This window comes from Wasmannia auropunctata, unplaced genomic scaffold, assembly GCF_000956235.1.
Source record: "Wasmannia auropunctata unplaced genomic scaffold, wasmannia.A_1.0 LD335988.1, whole genome shotgun sequence".
NCBI lineage: Eukaryota > Metazoa > Arthropoda > Insecta > Hymenoptera > Formicidae > Wasmannia > Wasmannia auropunctata.
This window is the reverse complement of record NW_012026902.1, coordinates 589,940-610,878: the sequence shown is the minus strand read 5'-3', so window position 1 is coordinate 610,878 and position 20,939 is coordinate 589,940. Positions and strand designations below refer to the sequence as shown.

The 20,939-nt window shown below is 39.5% G+C and overlaps 1 protein-coding gene across 1 annotated transcript in view; it reads left to right on the top strand.

Annotated features, from left to right (window-relative positions):
• The first annotated feature begins 469 nt into the window (after positions 1-469).
• Positions 470-20,939, top strand: part of LOC105454118 (protein alan shepard) — a 28,405-nt gene continuing 7,935 nt past the window's right edge. Inside the window, exons 1-5 of the mRNA XM_011696492.1 lie at positions 470-702; positions 15,392-15,850; positions 16,451-16,665; positions 17,067-17,125; positions 17,367-17,498. Coding sequence (XP_011694794.1) covers positions 649-702; positions 15,392-15,850; positions 16,451-16,665; positions 17,067-17,125; positions 17,367-17,498 — 919 coding nt within the window. The 5' untranslated portion in view covers positions 470-648. The remainder of the gene's footprint in view (positions 703-15,391; positions 15,851-16,450; positions 16,666-17,066; positions 17,126-17,366; positions 17,499-20,939) is intronic.

The following is a 20,939-nucleotide window of genomic DNA, read 5'->3' as shown; positions in this document are numbered from 1 at the left end:
TGTCTTTCTTTCTCTTACTCTCCGCTTTACTCCGGTTTCCACCGGCGCGACCGATCGGGAGAGAGTATACGAATTCGCGTTTAGTGATCTATCTGTCTGTCTGTCTGTCTGTCTGTCTGTCTGTCTGTCTGTCTGTCTGTCTGCCTGTCTGTACGTGCGTGCGTGCGTGCATGCATATGTGCGTGCGTGCGTACGTGTCGTGCCCAGCACGCTACAGTGTGTGGTTTTTCTCTGCTCAGTTGTCCCATCAGTGTCGCCGGTGAGCGTGGAAACTCGTCGCGCGGTGTTGCAGTGCGGCGGCAAGTGACGACGTCGTCGGCCGCGAGCGGGCGAGGACGTACGAAGGAACGGCGAGGAAACGCCGACGAACGAGAGAGGAAGAGGCGGCGGAGGAGGAAGCGGCGGCTGTGCGGGAGGTAAAAAAGGAGGAAGAGGAGGAGGCGGAGCAGGAGGTGAAGGAACCAGAGTGGCGGCGCGAAAGCGACCGGCGGCGACGGCTGACGGTGGTTTTTAGGCTGCGCAGCGTCGCGCCGGCGTATTTTGTTATTGTTATTATCATCGCGGCTGTAGCTGTGCCGTCCATCGACGACGGGCGACGTGACGGATTCCTCTACTTACTACAGCAGGAGCCACCTCGGGGTCGCGACCATGTCCGTGAGAATGGAAAACGTGGCCGCGCGGAAGATCAATTATAAAATGATGGTGAGTACATGCATACGTGATTGCTGCGACACACGCACACAACACACACGCTCGTTCTCTCTATCTCTCTTTCTCGTCCGATCCTCTCAGCCGATCGACGGCGACGGAGGGTGCGCAGTGCGCGTGCAACTCGCTGCTTACTCCGCGCAGCTCCGTCGTGCGCGCGAGCGCGTGCTAACGTGGCGTGCGCGACGACGAGCTCTCGATGCCGCGCGTTCACGCTTCTTTGTATCCCTCGCCTCTTCCATCTTCCCTCCTTTCTCTCATCCGTTATCACGTTCGTGTTTCACGGTTTACGGTAATCGCCCGTCCATCGCGATGCCTTTCGACACATTTCTTTTCCCTGCAGGCCCAAAGACCTTTCCATACCGAAACATCTATTTCTTTATAGAACGTATCGCCAATTCTGGGAAAATGATACCTGCTTCGCACATTTGCCTAATTTTTCTCGCTTCTATCCCCCCCCCCCCCTCTCTCCCAAGGGACGCGTAATCACGATTTATTGTCCAGTTACCTTGGCATTCGCCTCTTGTTCCTAACGAAGGTACAGAATATTTTCTCATTGAAAGTTTTTTGTGCACGAGGTGGCGGAATCGGGAATCGAATCCGGGCTTGAGAGATGACAGTTCTGCCATTAAACTACCCATATCTCTCGACCCATAAATAAATACTCATTCAGAGCACGAAAAGTGTGGTATATCGTAGGCAAAGAACCGCCTAACCTAACCTATAATAATCTAGTCTCTCTTTTCCTCTCTCTGATCTCTCTCTCTCTCTCTCTCTCTCTCTCTCCACGATATGCTTTCCCAAAGTCGCGTTTTCGCACGCGTGCAAGAGCGCACCGCTCGTCGCTCGTGTCTCCGCCGAAAACGTCTGGGAACGCTCCTGCGCGCGCGCGAGCGCGCGCACGTAGTCGCGGAAAAGCTATGGTGGAGTTTTAATCATGGGGGCAGCCGACGGCGACGAGGACGGAGGACGGCTTGCGGAACCGCCGGTGTAGTTTGACAGTTTGCCGCGGGGCGTCTGGCTGCTGCCCCACCCAGTCATCTCTTTCTCTCTCTCGCTCTCTCCCCCGCCTGGTCTGTCCGTCCGTCCGTTCGTCCGACCGTCCGTCCGTCCATCCATCCATTCGTGCCTCTTTCGACCGTCTCACTATGCTTGCCGTAACTCTCCCCCCATGCTATCCGTTCTGCGTTTTCTCTTTTTCTCTCCGCCGCGCTCCTCTTTCGCTCTCGCGAACACTCAATCCGAGTTCCTTTCGGCTACACGGTTTTTTCTTTTTTTTTTTAATCCTGAGTATTAGCGCGGTTCTATAAACTCGACATCAAAATTGCACGTTTAGATATCACACATTTTTTGGAAGATTTTATTTATCTCTTTCTTTCATACAGCTTAAACGCTAGTTAGAATCTACAGTAAATCTGTTTCAAGATAAATGAGTATTTGTTTTATTGATCAAGATTACGCCGACATCCGTTAAGCCCTATTGACTCACAGGGTTCTCTATCGCTACTGTCTATTTTCTTAAAAAATAATCAGAAAAGTGGGAACATTCTTCTTTTAAACAAAAGATATTCTTTTTATTGTTCCATTACTCAAGTGGACTGATACACAAAAAGCTTGTACCTCTCTAAGTTCTACCATTAGCAAGCATGTCATTATTATCTAAAATGTGTTACTGATATAAATTGTGGAATGTCAAACGTACACGAGCAAAAGTGTTGACCTTTAAATCGAAACATTTTTTTTCTTATGAAAAAATAAATACAATAACGATAAAAGAAAGTATATATAATTATATATTGCAGATTTGTATATTAATATATCTATACATTTCCGAAATTCGTTAAAGTTACAAAATCATCAATTATAGAATAAATCGATAAATGAATGTTTAACTTGGCCGTGAATTAATTAAAACTACTTTTACGTTGTATACTTCAGGAAAAATGCGTTAAGAACTCTTAAAGAGATTCCCATGTTTTATAACTAAGCACACATATTTACAAGGGCCAGCATAAATTTCGTTAAATATATTTTCTTATTTCTCATATTTTATAAGTAAAAGCGGGAGATCGACGAAGTCGTGCGGAATTAGCAATGTGAGCGTTATTGATATTTCAAAAATGCGACATGGTGTAGCATTTGTGGCAAGGTAATTTCGAAGTGAGCGTTAGAACGAACTGGGTGAGAACAGAGCGAAGAGAGGGGAGGGGAGGTCGAAAAAGATGTCTGGAAAGGCATGCGTCTCGTTAGACGAGAGTAGGAATTCGGCGACGGATAGTATGTGTTGCAAGTTGCAACGGCGTTCTCTCGGTTGTACAGGTTGCTAATTTTAGTTCGGAACCTGAGAAGCCAAATGCTTAGAAATTCAATGAGCAGTCCGCTGTCCCTTGGCTGACCAGTAATTAATCCTTCAGAAACTCGGAAGTTGATCCGAAATATCGGCAAAGTCATCGTAAGACTCAGCAAGTTCTTATTAAAAAAAAAACTATTATTTTAAAATTTTTATATTGAGAAGCAAATTTTAACAATAGAGTACTGTGGAAACGGCACGCGAGATGTTCATGTTTACCCTCGCATTTAACGCAACTCATCGTCGTCGTCGTCATCGTCGTCGTCGTCATCTTCGTCGTTGATCATCGTGGTCGTCGTCGAAGAGAGGTTATCGCGCGCGATGAACGAGTTCAAGCTACTTTGCCGTGATCGTCGAGAAGAGTCATTGTACAAAACAGCTGTTCATCTCTCGCGGCGACGACTTCTGTCTCGATTTAGATTTCTTTTATGTGCGGGATTTTTGTCTATCGGTGCGATAATTGGGCGATTCTTATACCGGGTGACCTGGTTACAAAACGTTATGTTCGTACTTTTAAAGGGCCCCGCATGTAAGGCCTTCTTTTCAAATATGCACAATGCTAAACGAAGCTAGACTAATTTTGCGCGTTAACTGAAATAATTGGTAGCGTATGTAATAAGTAAAATGTTTGTTAGTATAGTACGTGTGCGAAAAAAAAAAAATATATATATATATGAGATTCTAATAATAATGTAATATAAATAACGACCCAACGCATACATAATGATAATACATGCATTTAGAAATTACAAAACTGATGATTACGAAATAATTTTCCGTGGGAAATGCAAAAAACGCGTATATGCTGAGTAATTAAATCTTTTCGCACTTCGCTCACTCGTAATTGGCTTCAGTTCGCGCATTAATTGCCGCGAGGTAATATGCGTTGTTAACGAGCATCGCATCGGACATGCACCTTGCACTTTGTAACGCGTATGCATACGTGCGCATGTGAACGTGCGAATTTAAAGGGCTCCGCGATGCAACGTCTATTCCAACTGTCTTTTTAATCCAAGAATTTCGAGAACAGTTGAACTGTGTAACATTGCTGGCGTAAACAGGTCCTATTTTGTAAACGAGAGCAGGGCTCTCTTGGTTTAAAACAGATAACATTGATCAGACAAAGGAATGTCGGAATTTAAAGTTCTGTGTCTATCTGAGTTTGGTCATTGATATATATGTATATGCAGAAGGAAAAGAGAGAAACATTATCTTAAATGCACTTTGCTTCTTCGAATTCACAGCAATCGATTGTCATCGGAATTACATCGAGATTCGAAGAATCGCCCGATAAGATCGGTCGCGTATGACGTATCGCGTATCAGCACAAAACTCCTGTCTTTCTTTTTATCGTTTTTTTTTTTTGTGAGATAACTGTGCCATTTTGTTTGTGTTCTTATCGAAGGCGTTGATAATACAATCGCTCTTTGACTAAATAAGCGCCCGAGAAGGAGAAAGCAAACGCGCGCGGATTTCCTTCGGGTTTTGAAAGTTGCCTAACGACGAGTTAATGTCTTTTTGAGCTACTCGTCGACGCGGCGAGACCCGTTATCTTTCCAATTTTCCGATGTTCTCACGAATCTGTCGCCGTCGCTGTGCGATATTTTTTTTTATCGCCTTCTAATACACAGCGATGATAAACAACAATCACACAGTCGTGCTTAACGATTGAAATTTTACCGCAAGAACGTTGATATAAAAATTAACTTCTCGATTTCCAGGTAATCTTCGAAAGTTTTTATCTTATACACTTTTTTTAAACGAGATTTTTGAATGCGATTTGATTGAATTTCTCTCAAATTTTTTTTGTCATATTTATAGATTCTCACAACCTCTGTTGCGCGCAATTTGGGACGTGCTTTTTCGATTTCACACACGCACATACACATACACAAGTTTGATATTGCGCGAGATTTCCTAGTCGGTCTGCAAATCGAACATGCTGGCGAATCGTTCGTTATCGTCGTTGTTAAACGTGCGCATACGAATGCGTTCGGGCACGATTGATCCGCGCTTCGTTTCGCTGCGGATTTTTTTTTTGTCGGACTGCATAATCGTCGCCGTGATGAACGATGAAACTGTCGGGGATAATCAGAAAGATGGTAGCCATCTTTTTGTACTTTAAACTCTGCTTGTCAAATATTTAATCAAGATTCTCGAGGAGCGATTCTTCAAGTCAGCGACAGGTCGATGCGCCGTTTAATCTCTTTTCACCGCGTAACAATGTTCGATTGCACTTTATAAATCCGAAATAATATAATAAAGATAGAAAATGATATCGATTATGTTTATGTTACACGCGCGTGAATCATAAAGTTACACGTAGATTCGGAGAAGGATTGAGCTTACATATTTATTCTTATTGAGAAATTAATTTTACACGAATACAAAATAGGTAGCTGTAATATATCTCGCACGTCTTCACACGTGAAGTATAAACTAAAATTATTCGCGTCAAGATATTATTTTTCGATGCAATTTTCTTTGAATTACACGATATTCTCGGAAAGGCATTTCTCGCAACTGTACCTTAGAATGTTCTCTTGGACTCTTCATAATGGTTGATGAATTAATTATTCCTTAGCTGTATAGAAGTCTGTGTGCCGAGATGTAACGTGTGACTTTAGAGTTTCCTTGTTTTTGCGAGTAACATTCCACAATGAAAGATTTTTTTTTACAAGAAATTCATTTTTAGAAATTCGTCGAATTTTCAAAAGACTAGTTTTCATTCCAAGAGGAATGAGAAAATTTGACGCGAGCTGTTCATATTTTCTCCATCGCGAAATTTATTAATGTTCAATAATATTTTAGCATTACATTGCTTCTAATCAAATATTTAATATTCCTTCGATATCATAGGCATTTCTTATTATAATAAACGATTAATATAACCTTTTTAGATCGCTCAGGTGCCCAAGTTGTTGACAGTTACGATGCATTCTAGCCATTGCACCAAGTGAACGACTCGGCGCGCACCGCAAAACTTCTCTATTTCTCTTCGTTTTTGCGGCAAACCAAAGTTTTTGCCGTGGGCACTGGAGCGAAAACAAAACCGTAGCCATATCCCGGTTATCGAGTGTCGCGACTTACTATCTATGCCTATCTGTTTCCTTTTAGAACTTAACACCACCACATATGTAGTCGAAAACGGTCGTTAAATTAATTCGTTAATTCTAATAGACAATAATATAAAAAAAATAAATGTATAAAATTCCGCGTACTTTAATGGCAGTTACGATATTTCTCGATATTAATCATTTAATTATAAATAAATGTGCTGAATTAATTATGATTAACGAGTAAAAGTGAATCGGTGTTCGAGCGAGTATTGATTTTAATCTTTAAAAAGTATGTAATATTTAATATAAGTTAAATGAATAATAAAAATAATAAATAAATAATAAGTAGAAGATTGGGGTATAGTTTTCCGGCATCTTTTCTGAGGGAATCACAGTTCTCCACAGAAAGGAAAGTCCTGTCGTCGCTGTGGGGTATCGCGGACCGCATTAGTGTCATTATCACCCCACCTTCTTGCTGCTATTCCGCACCCCATCGCGTTCGGCCGTCTGGGGATTATTTCGAGACCGGAAGGCGCGCGAAAACGAGATTAACGAGATCGAAGAGGGATTTCCGGTGGAAAGAGGAGAGCTCGTCCTTTCGGTATCGCGCCGGCCATCGTGGTTAATCGATATCATCCTTGCTGCGCCTATTCTCCACCCTACTACCGCACGCCCTTGCCGCTCTGACGCAACCCCCTGAACGTCCGCCGTCCTTTTCCGCATCGCAATATCCTAGCAGCGAGTCGACAGTGTCTATCGAGAGCATCTCCAGTCTGACACTCATTTTTTAAAGTTTCTACTGAAAAATTTCCGATAGAGTCTCGTGCTGCAATCAGTCGATTCATGAAACGCATGGAGAGAGTCCTTGAAAAAGTACGTGCTTATGCATAATTGTGCAATCGGTGCGGCCGAAGTCATGGTGAACAAGGAAAGATATTCTTTTGTGCAGGAACAAGAGAGAATAAATTTTTTTTTCGAGGCTATTTCCCGAGAAAAGTCATTTTGAAGATTGAAAAGTTGCCAAATCTCTAAAATGCTTTTATTTCGGAGGAAGTACTATGGATAATCGGATCATTCGAGAGAGAGAGAGAGAGAGAGAGAGAGAGAGATTTATTATGATAAATAACACATGAAAAGAAAAACACATGAAGGTAACTTGAAAAAAAAACCCTTCTAATGTTCTGCGAAAGTTCTCTTCCGATGATTTCACGATAATCTCTGCCGCGAGTATAGATATTGATTTTTTTTACCGTTTTCTACACGAGCGATACGCGAGAAATACGGGCTGCCGTGCAACTTCGCGGCGCAACTGTATCTCGAAATCCACGCGAACGTGAGCACCTTTATCGTTTTCACCTGCATACTTGGGCGGCCTCGGCGCCTCGTTTTACCTCCGCGGCGGTCGCCATTCACGAAGTTTACCGGCCGGCGGTGCACAACGGTACCCGATGACGACGCCGGTCGCCGGTGTCAAGGTCGTCTATCCGTCCGTCTGTCCATCTATCCGATGCGCCATGGCCTTTCTAATGTGTCGTCGTCGCTAGAAGGCACTCGTGAAGAAAATCGAACCTATCCGACCATAATGCTACATTCGCCCGATTTCAAAGAACAAGGACATTTTATTTATTCGACATGATAATTTATTAACCATTTAGGAGATAGTTATGTATATTATTTAAGCTCAAGATATACTTATTTCAAAAATTTCGCAAAATCCGTTTGATTTATTTAAATCGAAATATTTACGCCGATACAATAGATACGAGAAAATGCTGAGGGGTTGCTTGATTTGACGAGAAAAGTGTTACAATAAAAATTTTATTATTTTGATAGTCATTTTGTTGATTTTTTTTAAGATCTTTTAATGGACGATATTAATAAATGCTCTTTGTGGAAAAAAATGAATGGAACAGTTTTTACGATATACAAATTCTTTTCAATAATAGTAATGTAGATATTTTCAAAGGAGATGGGGGAGGAGGAGGAGGAGTCAGAAAAGCAGATATTCTACTTTTAAAGAAATATTTATTTAAGTGTAATTTTCCGATAATGAGTATTACTATAATATATTTGCCGAGTTTTCTTTCGTTTTTGGGAAAAATGTAGCATCATGTCTCAGCCGGATAAGGATTTTCTCTTCGGTTACTCGTTGTTGCGATCGAGACAATCTAGGTCTGGGGTTAAAGAGAGAGAAGGGGTGGGGAGGGGGCCTCCGGCCTAGATACACGCCAGTCAAGGTCCATGATCTGCTTGTCTGCATGGCGTGCACCTTCGTTACATCATCTAACGCGAGAAGCAGCGATTTTTATCTGACTGCGTAGGGTTAAATTTGTTCATTATTTAAATGGGACAATAGCATTCTATACGAGCGTGTAAAAATATTTTGCATTCTTCCTCACTTTCAATCGATATTAATCTCGTATCATCAGGGAGCAGTGTATTAAGAAAATTATTTTAAAACGTAAGAAGTAACAAAAATGTTGTACTCTTTAGTACACCTAAAAATATTTCTTTAAATCTAATTAAATCTTATTGAATATATAAAAATACACACATTTGCTTTCAGAATTCGACTCACAATGGCATGAATCATGACGCTCGTGACTGCATGATTCATTGTCGATAAAAAGTCTTTTCCAAGTTTGGCAGTATAGCTTAATATAGTTATTATTAGTATTAATAGTTTAAAATAAAATTTTAAATGTATCATTATTATCAAGAGACGGAATTTTACATTGCAATAAATTTTTTTAAATAAAATTGAAGAACTATCCAAAATTTAAAGAATATTTTTAACTCTATATTTATTTATAGTAACAGGATTATATTTTCCAAATAAATTATACTATATGTTCTTGGGTAAGGTTAATTATGCATTACTTAAAAATTTACATCATCAAAATTATCAGAATAATTGTCTATTAATAGAATTAGCAATGATTTCCGATTTGATGCAAGATCATCATAAATTAATACTTACATCCTGCTTATTTTGAAATAAAGATTAGCGTTATGTAAGGAACAAAATGATTAATTAAGATAAATAGCTAATTGTAATAAAATAAAATTCTTGATATTGTGGTTTAGTATAGATACAAAATTTAAACACATTTAAAATCTAAAAATATTCGCAACGTATCAATTAAGTTATCATCTCACCACGTTGTACTAATAAAATTAGATCGTGCGAGCTAATAAATTCTCATAGTCGCGACATGCTAATTCATGTAAATTGCAATAATGCAAGGAAAATCTATTTTTTATTTTTGAGGTTTTGTAGCGGAATTGATTTCATATGTATTAAATGTTGTAAATATATTATTTAATGTATATATCGTTCTGTGTACACAGAACGAAATGTTATAATTGGACAGTGATATGCAATATGAGCTTTTTTTTGTATGCCTGATATAAAAATGTTGTTTACAATATCGGTCATTAATTTACGATTGTTAACGATAAATTGCATTTTATACAAGAGAAGCATTTTCCAGTTAATAAAATAATATTTTCCTTTAATGAATATATTTTCAACATGAATGTACATATATTTACATGAAAGAAAAATGAAATCTAATTAAAAACTTGTAGAAAATTAAATTAGAATAGCAAATTGGAATTAGATCAAATAAGACGAAGCGGATAATTAATTTAAACTATTAATTTAAACAATGAAATAATACAGGAATTATAATAGTAATGCAGAAAATGTATTTATAATTAAAATGACAAAGTGAAACCATTAATTGTAGGGACTAAATAATCATCGATCAAATGACAAAGCTGAACCTGTTTCCATTTGTTCTATATCTGAAGATGTCGGATTTACATGTCTCAGGTCACAGCGAGAAAATAGATTGTGTGATCAACAATGACGGAAGTGATGTGTTACTAAACTAATGCGACAGGCTGACTGGCCATGCTTACAAACTCGCACCACGGGAGTTGTTTAGGATTCAATTTACAATCGTAACGTCATTTATATACTCGCACAAAACGGCAGTTCATTAGCCTGCGTTACCTTTCCGGAATTGTCCCTACAATTATTATTTTCGTGAATATTTTCTTAAACAAAAACTGTGAAAGATTTTCAGTCATTCACACAAATTATTATAAAATTCTTATTATAAACTTCTTAGAAAGGTACCGCTGACTTAAACAGTAGAAAGATATTGCGGTTTTACAGGTTAATAAAAACTTCTAATTGATATATCACGTTAAATATTTATATAAGCATCATAATATCATAACTTAATAAATTTAATATTATAGTTTATAATAGTTTTTTTAAAATTTATATAAAAGGTTCTATCAAACTTTATTAAAATTTTGAGAAAGATATACAATTTGTAAACCTAAAATATACTTCTTGTAAAAATTTGCTCTTTGATAGCTTATTATCAATTTGGAAATGTCTTGATGTTTTCTCAAAAGTCGAATTGTTAAAATTAAGGTCGCGAATTTATGCGATCGCGTGCAATATGACAGTCTTGAAAAATCTTTCTAAATTGTTTGTAGCGACCTTGATCCTCGATGTATCACTGAAATCCGAACTCGTAATCACATCGGTTTCAGCTACCGCGCAAAATTCGACGAAAGCATATATTCTTCACATTACCCATATATCTCTCGTCAGCATTGTCCCCTGCGCTATAAGAAGACGGAAGCATGCGACCGCCGGCTAATAATACTCGCCGCCAGCCTAAACTCGGATAAAGGGTGTCAAATCCGAGACACCCAGGCAGTCAGCCGGTCACGTCCCTATTTATTTCCTCGTTTTCCCTTTCTCAGACGAGAAGCTTTTTTAAACTTCTTAGAAAGGTACCGCTGACTTAAACAGATGGTGAACGTATTGATCCTTAATTGCGTACAATCGCAATGATATGTTGAAATCTAAATTCTAAATCAAAATCTCGCAATATTAAAATATTGCATACAAATTACCGGTAATGCATTTTTAGTCGATGATTTTTTTTTGTCGAATGATGACAAATTAACCGAACTCGCTAATATAATTTATAAGTATTGTATAAACACGCAAAATTTATTCGTGTTGATTTTACTAGACTGATAATTTTTTCGTCTTTTTTTTTATGTAGGATACCTTGTATTTCTTGCAACAAATTGTAACAAACGAGTAGATGCGCTATAAATTTTATGCAAGAAGATTTCTTAGTCTTTCCATTTTTATTAATTAAAAAAGTTTGAAATATACAGATACTAACAACTTGTTATATGTTTCAATGATAGTGATGCTTTCGTAGAAAGATTTTATAGACGTTTAACTGCTATGGAGAGAATTATATATATATTTAAGAATCTGTAGAGGGATTAATTGTTATCGATACCGTCCGACTTCCCGATCGATCGCCGACGTTGCATCCGCTTGCATCGTGCGTCCGTGTTACGCGTCGCGTTCTCGCCTCGTCCTTTTGCGAGCCGCATGCATGCGGCCAATGCAGCAGCCGCGCGCGCATTCACGCCACCGCTCACGTAGACGGTACGTGCCGTTCGGGAAACGCGGGCAACGTGTGCATAGCTTTCCTTCCCGCGGTGCACGCCGCTCCTCGCTGTCGACGGATGCATCGGCGCGGCACTCTCGCCTCGCCTCGACTCGACTCGATTACGAAGCCTCGGCTTGGCGCGCCGCGCCGCCGCCTTCGAGGACGGACGTTCGTACGTGTGTAAACGGCGGTGAATTACAGCCATTTGCGAGAGTGCCTGACGCGCGAGATGCAGCCCACTTTTGTCTCCTTAACTGTCTCTCGGGGAATTAACTTGGACGTCGCGAACGTCGCGTCTACGTCAATTAAACTCGGAAGATAAATATGATAAATTCACAAATTAATTTATAATATTTTGGTGCGATTTTATTTTCTCCGTTTTATTTCATCGTTCGATGCAGCCTGATTTTTATCTTTTGGCTTTCTCGAAACTTTGAATTAAGGCTTTGAATTAAGGAGGAGATTCGGTCCGCTGACTGCAAATTGAATTTCTTTAAACGATCCTTTGGTCGCTTAAACGTTTTAACGTGTTCACGGCTCTCGCAGTTTTGTTCTTTTGCTTTGTTTATTCCGGAATGAGTTGCTCTCGAATGGACGCTAAGCTAAAAACGCGGAAAAATGCAGTTTATACGACTGCAGCCACTACTCGTGCATCTGCCTGCCTGCGCGCGAAACAGTTCCTCCTCGCTCTCGCGTCATGTGTACGCGCGAGTGTGCACATACCGCGCATACCGTTTCTTCACCTTGGAAGAATACGCGCGACCACGACTCATCGGGTGTCCGCGATCCCTTCGCGATGTATACAAGATTGATCTTTGCGTTGGGGAACGGTATCTTCTAGAAATGAATTACAATAGCGAATACTATTTTAATAACGTTATGAGCAATAATTATTAAAATATCGGTGAAATGATACGCGCGTAAAATTGTTAGAATTCAATAATGATATTTTCATTAAAAAATAGAATGCTTAGAAATTATTAAAAATTGTCTATTAATTATGAATATATATCTTTTAATTAAAAATACACATACATAATTTAGATTTTATATATTTACATATACATATTTTATATACATATTTTATATATATGTATACATATAATATGTATGCAAATTCATTATGTGTATATTATAACACAAATCTGTTGACGCGAAGAATCCAAATCGGCTGTGCCGTGCGACACGAAATCTTTGCGGCGGAAATTTCTCTAAAATAATAGTAAAAGAAGACCGAAAACGCACACACATTCCGGGCTATCGCGGGCGCGTGTCCGTCCGCTAATAGAGCGTGACACGTCCGAGAGTAGGCGAGAGATCGCACGCGCACTATGTCAGTATATTTCTCCAGTATGTGGCGCACATCCTGGATCCATCCCTCTCGTCGTCCTTAGAAGAAAGCGCGAGATACACGTTCGCGGAGCGCGTCCAATTAGCGGCCGCGCCGCGATAATGCGCGGCCGATGTGATAAAAATGCTCGCTCACTTCTCGCATCTCTCTCGCGGCATAAACGATGTATTATAAAATGAAAACGATATGGGTAAGCGGCGTGCATGCCGTTAGAACAAGAGTCCCCGGCATACCTCGGATCTGGTTGCTCACGTCAAATGCGATAAGGAGGAGCAAGGTCAGCAAACGACCCGAATTTTGCTACGACACGTAGTACATACATCGTTCCGGGAAATACTGATTTATCTTCAAGATACGTCTTTAGGCGCGAGAAAAAGAATCACATGATTTTTCGATTCTCATATGTCTTGACGTCGGGATACCGCAACGTGGAGCGGTGTTTCGTCTGCCGGTTGATGAAAACGCGAGCTCGGAAAGAATTTGGAGACGAAGACGAAAGAGTGAACGAACAGAGAATTACAGCGTTACAGCGCGATGCGGGGGACAGACGGGGTGAGCAGGAAGTGACATCCGGTCGGTCGGTCGGTCGGCCAGTCTCTCTCTTTCTCTGTGGCCGGATCACACAACATCGTGCGTTTCGTTGTCGCTAAGGGCCGCGTCATCATGCCGTGCGACCGTTGATGATCTTACCACGCGGTCGAATCATCCCACTGTCTGATTTTATATCTCTCTCCGCCGATGCGTCACGAGTTGTATCTATAGCTAACTGTACACAGGGTGTCCCTTGCCGAGCGCACTTTGAACCGCGGATTCTTCGGCCGGTTCAGCGAGCCGATCGTTCTTCCGCGAAAACATCGCGCGGTACACCGCGCGATCTCCGAGCGCGATTGATGACGCAGAGCTATTTGTGAAGTGGACTTCGGAGGAATGAAATGATAACATATTTTTTCTTTCGTCGATTTCACGTAGATCTCTCGTTTCGATAAAATTTTTCAGCCGCGAAGATATATACACGCGCGCGTGTGTGTAAACGTTGAAAATAGGAAAGTTGCGCGATAAGTGACGAGTGGCGACGTCGATGGGATACGCCGATCGATACGGGCGCTCCTGACATGCTGTTAGAAAGGTGCATCCCGATGCACCGGTCGCGGGAATGAAGCATTCGAAGACGAAGAGACTGGCGCGAGGTAGCGGCCGTTCTTTCTCGTTATCGGAAAGGCGTGACCGCGCGAGGTCACTGATAAACGATAACGAGCTGAGTCTCTCTCTCTCTCTCTCTCTTTCTCTCTTCTTATCGACGTGTACGGCCGACGTGTGCGGGGAAACTACGGGGCCGGCGAAACGCGATCGCTTTCTAAAATAGTACGCCGTTTCGCTTGAGAAAATCGATAGACGACTGACGCAACGGTTGCATCGATATTAAAGGTCCGGTCACTGTAGCCGCGATGGATTATGACGTCTGGAGAGAAAAGCAAATTGCAAATTGCTTTTTTTGTGTTCGTCATATTTACGATGATGAATTTTGAGTTTTTTTTAAATTTTACACTCTTTTTTTAAAAATCAGATTTATATTTGAACAATCGAGAAATATTTTGATTTAAGCATTTTATTTTTTTAATGGAAGGAAAAATTCAACAAGTTCCACAACTTACCTTTACAGCAGTTTTAAATGAATATCAAGCGTCCCTGTTATTTTTGTAAATTATTTTTTGTATCTTATTTTATTATCAAGAACATAATACATTTGTATGTACGCTCGTTGGATTATTGCTCCTGATAATTGGTCATGAAAGCAGCGACATTTATTTTAAGAATGCTAAATTGAGGATTTGTCCTTCTTTATTTCTAAGAGATAAATTAACGTGGTAATGATGACCGATCGACTTTATTACACGATAAGAGCGCATCATTGTCCAACTGTTGAACCTCAAACAAGAGAATTCATTGATAAGCCCGCTGACGTACTTGGCGTTATTAACGAGTCATTTTGAACGACGGCATTGCACCAGAACTGATAATATAGATTACGTTTATCTTTCCTCCTTCAATCATCACCCATTGTTAGAAAGCCATTTTGTTTAACTAACTTGTCTATTTTACTACTATAATACTCTGCTCTGAAAATAACTTTAAGTAATTTTTTGTATATTTTTACATACAATTCGTGAATGAATGATAAAAAAAAAGAGATATTGTTAATTGAAATTTTTTAATCGCACTCATTTCTTGAATTATTCCGCATATTCTTGTATGTAATAACTCTTCGTGACTATAAATACACATTTTTAATATCTTAAATACACAAAAAGTGTTATCAAAAAAAGCCATATGTATAATACATAATAAATTGATAACGAACAATTGAATGTAATAAGAGGAAAGAGTCCCGTTTAACTGAGACGTTGTATTTTATTTACAGAATACGAATGGACCGAGGCCGACGTACGTGGGCGCCAACAACGGTAACGCCGGCGGCGGCGGTGGAGGCGGCGGCGGTGGTAGCGGCGGCGGCGGCGCCGCTAATGCAGGCGGCGTCGGCGTGGGACCCGCAGCCAGCGCGGGTGGCGGCGGTGGCGGTGGCGGCGGCGGCGGTGGCGGCGGCCACGGATTGAAGGGCAACACGGGCGGCGGGCCGCGCGGCAGTAATCCGGTGCAGTACCGCGCGAGCGGCGGCGGCGGCGGCGGAGGCGGTGCGGCCGCCTGGAGCACGGCGCCGTCTCACGTGGCCGCAGCAGCGGCAGCCGCGTATCCGCCTTACACGCGCTACCCGAGCGCGGCGGCGGCGGCAGTGGCGGCCGCCGCGGTCGGCGGCGGTCCTCAGCAGCTACCGGCATCCGCGAATCCCTTCGTCACCGCCACGTACGCGCAGCACGCGACGGTAAGTCGCCATTCGCCAACGTGTTTCCTCGCACAAGCTCTGTACAGCCTGTTGACTTTGTCCCGGCGTGACGGTAAACAGACACGAGACCGTCGCGCGACAAGCGCCGCGCGAAAGCTGGGACGAGGAGATAGGTCACTTTGATAAGCGTTTAATGCTCTGCGTTCGATATTTATAAACTCCCATAAACGAGGATTGAGAAAGGGAATATAAGTCATTTACAAATTCGCGTAACATCGTTGGTATGTGAAAAATTAGCACTTTTATTTTCAATACATAGAATTCTTGCTCGTACTTAAAGAATTTTTTAAAGTTTCCGCTACGTTTCAAACTGAATGATTAAATGTGAAAAATATATGGAATATTAATTTCACATTTTTGTTACTCGTAATCGTACCCTATTGATTGATGTTATAACAAAGCGAGATGCTAACTTCATTTAGAAGATACGTGACTTTGCTTGCATCACAAGTTCGAGATAATACATGTTCCATCGATCAATAGTCCGTAGTAAAAAACGATAGACTCTGTATAAAATCAATTGTCCTTGGCTCCTTTCGAACATCTTCAGTTATCGCACAGTATTGATGGTGCTTGCAGTACGGTGGACAGCGGGTACCTACGGCTTCATCCCCGGCAAACACTAATAGCAGCTCCAGTAGTGCTACCGGCAGTCAAAGCGGGACGATGAGCACGAATCTCAGCAACAATGCCATGCAGGGTCAACAAGCGGAGCAGCTGTCTAAAACGAATCTATACATCCGTGGCCTCAACCAGAATACGACTGATAAAGACCTCGTTAACATGTGTTCTCAGTAAGTAACGTTATACACATGATCGTAGATGTCTATCGTGATAAATTACATAAATGTTATGAATTCCTCTTTATATTTATGTGGCGCTCCGACTCAAAACTTTCACTTAAAGTTCTTAGTGCAGTTATGTATGCCAGGTAGCAATTCGGGAATCGAACCCGGAACTTTTGCTCGACAAGTGATTGCTCTGACATTGAGCTATCTAACATCGAATGTAAATTGATGTTATTTATCATAATGTACTTGATTATAGATAGAAGTTTGTAGAACTGTAACTTACTAATAATTACATCAATAATTTATTTAATAATACTTTTTAAAATTGCATATTTTGAAATAGCTATAAGTATAGCGATTAAATTAATGCAAATACGTCAGACCAAAACTCAATATTTTTGCAGGTACGGAACTATAACTTCCACCAAGGCGATTTTAGACAAAAATACAAACAAATGTAAAGGTAATTAATTGCACTCTCTTATTCCTTATTATTTTTTAACTTTCTGGACTTAATTCAGCGAAATTTGTTGTTTTGATACGTTTATCTTGTAACTTTTCCAATTGGCGTCACACGAATACGTGACGTTTTCATATAGTGATTTAGATAAATGCGTTCGATAGACAAAAATATTCTTTTTGCGCTTTCTTACGCATGAAAAAATTATCAGCGGGGGGTTTATACCGTCGTGATTGTGTTGCAGGTTACGGATTTGTAGACTTCGAGTCACCGATGGCGGCAGAGGGTGCTGTGAAAGCACTGGTCGCCAAGGGCATCCAAGCGCAGATGGCGAAAGTGGGTATCTGGTTGCTCCGTAGACTGGACAGTGTACGTGGTTGTGCATGCAAGTACAGAGTAATACCAAAGTAACAGTAAACCTCTCTCTTTCTCTTTCTCTCTCTCTCTCTGTCTCTTTCACTTTTCTCTTTCTTTTTCTCTCTTTCTGTTATCTGTATCATTTTTTATCCCATTCTGTCGTTCTGTTATATTCTCCATCTATTTCTTCGTTTTCCCTTCTCGTCGCTTCCGTTTTATTCGCGAAGCCGTTTCGTCGGAGAGCCGATCGAGATAGATCTTCTCACGCTGTTTCTGTGTGCGAAACACGACACCTTTTTGACACCGATTTCTCTTTCATTGTATATAGCGTTCGAAACAAATGTTATACAACGCATTTCGATCTCAATACATTTATTATTATATATTATTTAATACTTTTTTCAGATTACTTTATATCACTTTTAATAAACTATTGTTAAAGAATATTTCTAAAAGTTAAGCTTTTGTGCACGAAAAGGTGTCACTTGGTTCTTAATTTTATTCGGTTTTTATCTTACATACGAAAAGATTAATTATAAATAGAAAAATATATTTTATTAAATAAAATGTCGTTTCTTTATTGGTTACTTTATTGATGTTATTATTCTGTTTACATCAAATAAAATAAAAATTTCGCGAGGGTCGTTTAATTTTAGAAACAGAATTCAACAAAAGAGAGAGTTCTGAAAGAAATAATCATAAATCATACATTTAATACATATAATTAATTCGCTAGAGAATTCATTATTTATGTAGCGACGAGCAATCACACATATATTTTCAATAAATATACGATATTTTTCTGCGTATTTCTCTACATATCGGGGACCGTAATATTTTTTCCATCGAGAGCCTGTCTCTGTTTTTCTCTGCCTCTTTCATTTATCTAGAAAGTTTCTCTGATACTTTATCTGTCACTCTGTCTTACGTACCTTACCTACCAGACCTCTACCGGTGCTTGCTGCTATACCTCGGCCACAAATATAGCCGATACTATGCTATGTCGACATTATGTCTACAATCGCCATGTTATGTGAATTGCATTCTCTGAATTTCAGCATTTCAATTTAAAATCCTATAAATTCAATAATCTGTCGACATCCATGAAGTTTAGGGTTGTATTCATAGTCTTCATAGTATTCATAGTATTTGATGTAGGATTTTAATTTCGCCAAATTCTAGTTATCTATCATTTATTATTTTATTTTTTTTAGAAACTTATAAGCCTTAAATATTCTTTGATTTAAGAAATGTAGATATATAAATGATGTAAATTATATCAACTAATTGATAAACGATCCAATTTTAATTTTTTTATTTAAATGGAATAACTAGGTAATTAGGTATACAATAAATATTTACTGTATCTTTCCATTTTATTATGTTGATATTTGCTTTTACATAACTTGTTTATGTATAATCAATTATAATATTACCATATTATGAATAACAGTATTTATAATTAAATGACAGTTTGGCAGATGTCAAAGCAAATTCAATTAATTATAACTTGAAGCTTATTTACTGTGAATCGATGATGATTAATATGTAATAAACAAAAGACTGAATGGCTGAATGTCACTCCATGATCAGCTAATAATTATTATGATTATTCAAACGGTAATTTATGAAATTTAATTCAGTAATAATATTCATGAGTTCAAATTCGTACAGTAGACTATTATCTGCTGTTAGAGATAAAAAAATATACTTTACGATTATATATTTTCTATGAATACCACCCTTGAAGCTTGACTTAAAATCTTGCTCGCCAACTCGGTGAATGATTCGACAACAAAAGAAGAAAAGTATTATATTGACGTATGGCAGCATAAGCGACGTATCAGTAGTAGCTCTAGCATAGTAACATCGATATATTGTGCAACGTACGTTCATTATGTTTTTCGTGTAACATTAGCAGTCTAAAGAAAAAAGTATTACTTCAAACCATGATATTAAATTTTAAAACTTGTCAATGTCGATTCGATAGCAGTGTTCGGCGGTGTGATCGTTCATTTCTTCACCAAAAACGATGATGGCTTGCAATATTGATGCAAGTATTCCGTAATTCGATTAAAGTCGCGACCATCTGTTAACTTTCGATAATCATGCTTGATTGATTTTACTTCAGCTGATCGAAGATTCGATTGCATTTCGCCTGACTCTGCTCTGCGACAGTCGTCTCAGTCTCATGTTCTCTTGCATTAAATCGCGTTTCCTGCTCGAGACAGCCATAAGTAAAGAAAAAGCACACACTGCCGAACGAGAGAGTATCGGCCTCCCGCCTGTTTGTACCATTTGTCCTCATACGACTAACTCCAATGAAATAGTTCCTCTAAGCTGACCGCGGTAAAAAGCACGGGGTGTGATGACCAACAGCTGTGTGACAATGATAATGATGATGATGTCAATCGCATGTGATATGATATAACTAAAAAGACTACGATACAATACCGTATTCTCGATAAATCCTACATCCATATGGTTACGCGGTTATGTTCGGATCTAGGCGTTGTCTTTCCTCGGGGGGTGTTGGTTGGTTCGGATTCACACGTACACTTGTCTTACTTTTCTTATGTACGAATATATAATGAAACTTTAATCACAACACACAGGTTGACAAGTGCATTCGGGAGCCGGTCGTAAGATTCAGAAAGTACGGGCCCTCATTTTCGGTAACTAAACATTACTTGTACTACATTAAAAAAAAAAGGATCAAATTAAATTGATTGTTTCATGTAAATCGCATAAATAATAATCATATAAATGTAAATGATGTTTATTACAGAGGATTACAGAGAGCCATAGATACGGAGTAAAAGAAATAATCGGAATCAAATAAAAATGGACAGAAACTATTCGAGAGAAAATGTCAATGATAAATCAAGCTGTTGAATCTTATAGAAAAGTTCCCGATAGCATAGGTCGTATTTTCAACGAATTTGTGAACTGTCCTATCGGAAAATATAAAAGTACAATTAAGATATAATGCAACAAAAGTTCGATTATATTTGATTATCATTTAACCGAATATTTGATCATTCGAACGGTAAGAAATATTCGACGATTATCCGAGCGGTTGCTTTTGAAAAAACGGTCTGTTCGGACAGTCGCACATTTTCCTTGTACTATTCGAATTATCAGACGTTTGGTCAAATAGCCTTTGGTATAATCGAAGTTTCTACTATATCTGATCATGTATACAGGATGTCGCGGAATGGAGTGCGATTGAATCTGGCGGTGAGAACGAAAAGTCGGCGGGCTTTTAGGGTTCGCACGCATTTGCTCGGAAAAAAAAACAGAAATAAAGTTCTGCTTTGTTAATAATCGATACTATCTCATTCCACGACAGTCCGCATACATATGCGCACGTGGATATTCATACACGTATGCATATGTATGTACGTGTATATATATATAATATATATAATATTATATATGTATGTATATATAATATATA